Source organism: Hydractinia symbiolongicarpus, chromosome 10 (genome assembly GCF_029227915.1).
Source record: "Hydractinia symbiolongicarpus strain clone_291-10 chromosome 10, HSymV2.1, whole genome shotgun sequence".
NCBI classification, from domain to species: Eukaryota; Metazoa; Cnidaria; class Hydrozoa; order Anthoathecata; family Hydractiniidae; genus Hydractinia; species Hydractinia symbiolongicarpus.
The window spans coordinates 3,622,584-3,630,323 of record NC_079884.1 but is presented as its reverse complement, the minus strand read 5'-3'; the positions used below and the strand labels follow the sequence as shown (position 1 = coordinate 3,630,323).

At 32.3% G+C, this 7,740-nt stretch overlaps 1 protein-coding gene across 1 annotated transcript; it reads right to left on the bottom strand.

The window, feature by feature from the left end:
- Positions 1 to 509: 509 nt before the first annotated feature.
- LOC130612500 (RPA-related protein RADX-like) lies at positions 510 to 7,162 on the bottom strand. The gene is made up of 6 exons (XM_057433823.1): positions 5,793 to 7,162; positions 4,711 to 4,883; positions 3,749 to 4,014; positions 2,991 to 3,228; positions 1,889 to 2,011; positions 510 to 965 (listed from the first exon to the last, which is right to left on the bottom strand). The coding sequence occupies exons 1-6, from the start codon at positions 6,659 to 6,661 to the stop codon at positions 535 to 537; spliced, it is 2,100 nt and encodes a 699-aa protein (XP_057289806.1). The 5' UTR covers positions 6,662 to 7,162; the 3' UTR covers positions 510 to 534.
- Positions 7,163 to 7,740: the final 578 nt, after the last annotated feature.

Here is a 7,740-nt window from a genome sequence, read left to right as displayed (position 1 = left end):
AACACTTTTTCTTGGTTGGAACATCTGTTGGCTTCTTAACAAGTGTACGTTTAGCAGCCATGTTTGTTTTTTTCTTTCTATTGAAATATGCTGATAGTGCAAATATTACCTCGTTTGTCCCGGGACGGTGTGTTTATATGAAAAAAAACGTCCCGCCTAAGCCGGGATCCCGCTTAGCTCAAGCGGGATCCCGCTCAGCCGGGACGGGACGAAATTGTCCCGGGACAAAAAATTTTCATATAAACGCAAAGTGATTTTAAGTATAATTATTAATGAGAGCGGGATCCCGGCAAACGTCCCGTCCCGGCAATCGTCCCGTCCCGCCTCTCATATAAACAGCCCCTTAGTCTTTTTAACCATACATTTCTCTTAAAAAGTTTCAATTTAAAGTGAATATTTTTTTACTGCTGATACATTTCTTTGATTACTGTGGTCCGTTGTTCATACTTTCAAGCTACTGAAATGCGTGCGCATGTCCCTTACTCTTAACGCAAAACCAAAACAGTACATTGCACGAAAAGTCAACTATTCTTTTCAAACTCTAAACCCTCGATTTATTACAACTTCTACATCATTCTTCCCTTTATAATACAAATCAAGCACAAATAAAAATCTATCATCCGGTTTCACCATTGTTTCTGCGTTTTCTAAAAACGATTCGGGTCTATGTACAAACTTATGAATGGATCGCCCTTCCAGAACGTCTAATATGATGCCTTCAGCAGAGGAGGGATCTTGTTTTGGAATAAGTGAGCTCATTACTGCGACTTTCTTGTTTAAACCAAATAACAGGATCCTCAGCATGCAGTGCAGATCTTTTCGACCACCGGTAAGTGAACGCTTACTTTCTTCAGTTAACTCGACGTCACCAACGTTTTTAATCTTATCGCTGACCTCTAATCCATTTCTATCTATCACGCGGAAAGGATATCGTCCGGCTTCCTCCTGAGAAGAGTTTTGCGAACCTAAGGAAAAGTTATACATGCTTGACTTACAGATAATTGAAATAAATCCTATAATTGGTCGGATATACATGTTCTTTTCATAAGCAAGTGAGAATTTGAAGTAAGGCTGGGATATGCTTATGCGAAAAAACACAATTACGCTTATAGTATGTTATAGTATCGATGAAACAAATTAAAAACTTAAACGTTTCCTTAAGAGCGATAAAGGTAGGATGACACGGTCCTGTTTTTACCTTTTTAAAAAACTCCACAAAAATAGAAGTATAATTACACAAGCCCAGGTTTAGATAGTGTAGTGTTCTGGTGTTAATTCAGCTTAAGACTGTGTCTGATTAAAATACCGATGATATAGGAAAAAACGCATCAGAAGGATACAACAAGGTTGGGCAATACCCTTAGCCTATGCCTAAAAAATTCCCCTATTTAAGCCTGAATATGCTACGCGTTTAAAAAGAACATGTACTCTAGAAAAGATTTCAAAAGAAAAATTGCCTACTCAATATAGAGCGAATTTCTGAATGGCGGATTCGTTGCACAATAAAACCTCTTTGATTTCCACGAAAAACCATGAGTAGGCGCCAAAATTAAAATGTTGAATGTAAACACACTTTTAGAAAAAAAAATACTCATTTTGAATAATTTTTTTCAAAAGGAACCAGTAATGATTGAATTCTAATTGGTTAAAAAATAAACAGCGAAATATAAGTCTAAATAAGAATATTTAAAAAAAAGGAAAATAGCTCTCCCTGTAAAATATTACCCAAAACTCTGAATCTCACACATTTTCCCCAAACTTATAAAATTCCCTTTAACTTCCAGGCTATTTACCAGGTCAGCTCATGTGATTCCACTTAAGGTTTTTTCAAGAAGAAAATGAGAAATTCGGTAGGATCGTTGTAAAAGTAAACACAATAGACTCTTACCAGAATCAGAAAACTCGCTTTGAGGTTCGTCAACTAATCCACCAGATCGTTTTCTCTTCCCCACACTTGAATTCAAGCGAGGTGACTTTCTTTTCAGAGGGCTTTTAGGTGCGTCAGTTATAACTATAAAAGAAACATTTCAACTCAAATTCAACAAATACTACACAAAATTTAATCACATAATCACAAAGTCATAGAAAATTGGAGCATATCTTGGCAGAAATTAAATAAAGAAAATATTAGGATTACTGAAATGTACGCGCAACATTTTCCGGTGCATGGAATAAACAAGTCTCGCCGCATAATAATAAAAAAGTCCCTTGTGTCGCCCTAGCTTAGTTTAATTTTCGTTTTAATAAACCCCTAGCCTTAAAAATTTTTTCGGAAAAATCAAAGGAATAAGTTACCATTTTGGCTCACAAATAGACAGACAATTATAATAACAAAGGATGGAGAAAATCCTAAAAATATCAGGAAATGGAGAAAATTTTAGGATATTTTATGAGAAGGAGGAAAGCTTAAAAGAAAGAGATTAAGGAAACGTAGGGATATCAGAAAATGAAGCAAATCCTAGGAGATACAAGGATACAGGGCTAGTCTTGTGATCTCAAACGTTGTTTCCATTATGTTAAAAGAAAGAGTAGAACAAAAAATGTTTCTGCAAAAAGGTACTTAAATGCAAGCACCCTCAAAATTCAATCAATACAAAATACATAGATTTGTATATGTACTCTTTATTGCACAACTGGGTAGCAAAAGACTTCTAAATTCATTCTTTTTGAACATGATTTGTGATTTCTAAAGTATGTATTTGCAAAAGAGAACCACTTTTTTTGTCCTTGTACTACGGTTATTTGAACAATAATGTCACCAAATACATTTTTTCCCATCCTTTGAAAAGATATTCACTAAAAAAAGCCTGAAAATGTGTATAAAATGCATAGTACTAAAACACACAAAAAAGATATTCTTCAAAACGTACGTATATCAGATTAAAAACAGAAAGATGGAGAGCATTATTCGATGTGTCGATACGTGTAGATTACAGGTAAAAATACTCCCTTTAATGTTTTCAATATTTTTAGTTAGGTTTTTTACGCACCTGGGATAAACTCAATGACTGCAATAGTAGCTTGGATGCTCACCCGCATTGTTTCATACACATGCATATTATCACATATTTCCACCAGGTTTTCACTTGATATAACTTTAAAGGGGGAGTGCAGTGGAAACGAATTGACATAGTTGTTTAATTCATCTGGTAACGCTGGATGGCTAAAGTACCCTCCTTCATAGGAGTTTTGAGAAAGATAATGACGACAGTTAGCATTCTTTGACCACTAAAAAAATAATGTTTTAATTTGTTGAGTCTGTGTACTTGGTAAGGATGCCTTATTTCTAATGTCCGCGTTATTACTATTTATCACAACAGATCTTTATTAATCCTTCGCATTCATATTTTACTCTTATAAAAAATTTAAAAAGGTGATTTAGATAAATAAATCGAAAACCTCGATTTTCCGAGATAAAAAATTTTACACATACCTTCTTTCACACAGAATAACAATGTTTCTTGCAAATTATGCAATTATGCAAGTTTACAAATTTTAATTATTTATATATTTTTTTCTAACTAATGACTTACACATAACGAATTTCATTAGACTATTGGAGAAGAACAGAGTGCTGCATTAAATGTTCCAATTTTGCTGGTAATAAAAAAGAAAATTGATCCACTGGTTGCTACTAAAACAAACATAATAGCCGAGAAATCTCAGAAAGCTGCAAAAAAATTGATCTGCGGTTGGTACTAAAAAAGCTGCAAACAAACAAACAAACAAACAAATTTATCATACTGACCCTTAACACATTTAAGAAACCAATATATTTAACAAATGGAAGTGTTTTGACATCATCTAACTCCCAATCACTTGAAATGCTATAGAGTTGTGTTTCTCTTATAGATACAGCATACATCTGCATCCGTTGTTTCCCCGTGTAGGAAGTGATGTGTCCTTTGCACAGCACTCTTGTAGCCACCAACATGTCACCACATTTTAACTTGTCCACTGTTTCAGATTGTGAACAAGCGTAGATCTTTATTTTGATATCAAAGTCGGAAACACCTACGACGAAAAAAAGTTGCTGTATGCATACCTGTTTTAAAAGCGAAGTTACAAAAGTTTGGGATTTCACAAATACAAGACTGTCATTGCTAGAACAATAATACTAATGTCATGGTTCTGTTAAATACACTCTTAACTGAGCCCTCCTCCTGTTTTTAATTAAGGGTTTGTTTCAAGGGTCTGTCTCTCTCCCTATTGTACACCTAATGTTCTTTTTATAAAAAAATACAAAATTCATTTGATTTGTTTTCACTATGAAGGTTTGCGCTCCTATTGTTTATTACATAAAATAAAAGAAACAGACTTTTTTTTGCATCTACAAAAATTACTAGGTGAACATCAGCCTTAAAATGTAAAACGGTTTGGGTTTGAGCTGGATAATTTTTAAAAACAAATTTGTATGAAGAAATATGTGTCAGCAAGAAATACAAGGTATGGGAGTTTATCATGAAAATGTGAAACTTTGTATATATTCCAGGTGCTAAAACTGGGTTTTTTGAATGACTAGTGTGTACCAATTACGGTTATGCTAACTTCATTTGTTTACGTTTATTGTGATCATGACAACATCTGATTAAAAATCATTTTTGGTATTATAGTATAGAGATTACTTTAAACGTCAATATTTACATCTCCCAAATAATGTCTGTACACTGCTAATCCAAATAAATAGTTGGAAACTAAACTCAATGTTACCATCTTTTAAAACCAACCAACGGTACATCCAGAAATCTCCAGAGGATAATACAGGAGTATTGAGGCTCTTTCTTTCACGTTCGATTCTCCCAATAAAAGATATGCAGCCTGTTACATCAGCAATGCTATCAACAGGAACAAGATTCCGACCAAATACAGATGATGGAAGAAACCTGAAATAGGATAAACCTAAAACAACTATGTTCTATTTAAATAGCTATTTACATAGGATGGCTAGAAAAAATCAATGCACACAATTTCCAGCAAACTATATACGCACAGAGAGTAACTAAAAATAATAACGATAATAATATGAATATGTGTAACAATTTTAAATGTTACTTAGGAGCCATTTTTGTCATAACTAAGATTCAAATCTGTATACGCGGGTCCAAGTGACCGAAAAAACAGAAATTTAAATCCATGTGCTTCAAAATTTGTTGTATACTAATTCTTAATTTGCTGTGTATAATTATGAAACCAAAGCAGATTTAAGTTAATCTATTCTGCAAAAGTATCTAATTTCGTTTATGTTTTTGCATAGTAAGTTTGGACCCCCCTGTGTTTTTTAAATAATGCAAATTATTCAAAATGATTTCTTATCTCAGAAGTTTCATCAACAAACAAACAAACAAACAAAAAATTGACCAGGGCCAGAAAGATTTGACCTTATTATGTCCAATCATTAATTCTGACAGTCCTAAATGCACCAATTGATTTGCTCCTATAAATTTTATTCTGATTGCCCCAGATTAACAAAGAAATGTTAAATAGTGCATGCAGATCCAAATCTTGTGTACCAAAGAAATAGCCCCTAATTATCAGCAATTTTTGCAAAATTCGCAGAATTCTGCTTTACTCGTGAAATATTAGTCCCAATTTGCAAAAATTAATACCTGCTAAAAAATCAACAAATGGAAATTATTAAAAAAATATTTTTTGCAAAGTGAAGAAGAGCCCAATAAGCCAAAAATATTCAATAACATTTATTATTTGCAAAAATAATTATCCTGAAAACTTTTACAAAAAATTATCTGCAAAAATTGATAGCCACGAAATGTAATTAGGCATAAATTACATACCTGTAAACAATAATATCTGTAATCTTGTCGTTGGAGAATTCAACTTCTCCTTCTGGGTTGGAAGGATTAATTGACAACTCCAATCCAGAATCCTTTGATATCCCAAAAATTGTGTTTGATCGACTGGCATATCTCCTTTTTAAACGATATTTCTTCAACACAATATTCTGTCCAACTTGTATAGGTTTGAAATAAGACAAACATGCTTTGTTCCAAAATGTTACGCTACATGTAGTATTATCATGCTCAACTTCAATCGAAAAATTAAATGGATATTTACACTTGCCTTTCGAATCATAGTGATTTAATTTTGATTTTGCTATAACAGTCCCAAAAACTGGTAACATCTCTTTTGAATTAGATTGCTTGTTTTGAAGAGCCTTAATTGTTGTGAGATCAGAAAATCCAATTTCTGTTACTTTGATTTCTTTTTGAAGTCTATCCCAAGCAGATCCGTATAAATCTTCATTGTTATAAAGTGGCAGGTAATATTCTTTTGATGTACCTAATGGCTTGTCCAGAGATTCATCTTCATGAAGCATGGATTGTTGTGCAAAGACACTTCTAAGGATTTGAATGTCAGTTAAAACAATAATATTCACATGCACACTGACGTTAGTGTCATCAACTAGTTCTTCGTACTTTTTCACCTGTACAACATTTCCAATATTTAAAATCCCCCTATAAACAAGACTATTCAACTTTGGATGTAAAAGACATTTTACTTTTCTTGACTCGTTAGATAAAGTTACATCAAACGCATCCTTTGTAGTGATATCAGTTTTGAGGATAAAATCGTTATCAGTTCGATATCTTTCTATCTTTTTCACCAGCACGAAATCTAATTGTATTTTTTCATTTGACATCATTGATTAGTTAAAAGCATCAACAATCGAATACACATCTGGAAAATATTGCAACTTTTGTTACATCGTAATGGAACTAAAATTAAACTGGAGCTTTTTCTGGTGGCAGTTTATCCATTTCTTTCTTATTGAACATACCTGTCACAAAAAAAGAAGTTGTTTTTATAGAGCTTGAAAAATTGTCTAGGAATGATTTTACTTTCTGGAAAAATATTGATTGTTTTTAAGATGTATATACATACAAAAGTATCACATCGCTAACTTGCACAACAACATCTATAATTGTTTAGACAAGTACATTACATGTTTCAAGGTAAGTTTCAAATTCTTGTATACCTTTTGTTGAAACTTTTGTTGTTAATTTAATTTTAAAAAGGCTAAGGGAAATTAAGGCCAACTTTAACCTGCTGCATTTTAAAATATTTCAAAAGTATTGTTTGCAATAAGCAAACATTCTAAATGTCAGTTTCATATTTGTATTCTCTGTTATAGCAAAATTGACATTCTAATATTTATATACAACTTTTACATAACCCATTTATACATAACCCATACACATAACCCATAGTATTTTCTATTTTAAAGATTTATGGCATTTAACTTGACATTAGATTTAAAAAAGCTATATTTCTAAAAGTTTTTGAAAGTTTGTTTACTGGAAACATAGTTTTCGTCTATATTTAATCAAAAAGATGCAGGTTAGTTACAACAGTAATAACAGTTATTTTTAAAAATGAGTTTTTCGAGAGAAAAGTGTAGACTTAGGATTACACATGAAAAACCTATTACCCAACTTAAAAATATATATAAAAATATTATACTATTATATTTCCTAAACTGTGAAAGCAAATTATATAAAAGTATATCTATAAATCCCCCCCCCCCCCCCCCCCTTAACCTAGTGCATTTAATATATAAAATGTTATATATAACTATATATGTAACTATATTTTCAAAGAGAAAAAAAAACATCATAGCTATGAAAATCTTTTTTAGATACTAAAGATGGATTAACAGAGCCACAAAGTGGCACTTACCTGATTGGGTGGTGAAATTGTTTTTGAATTTCAGATTCTCAAAAA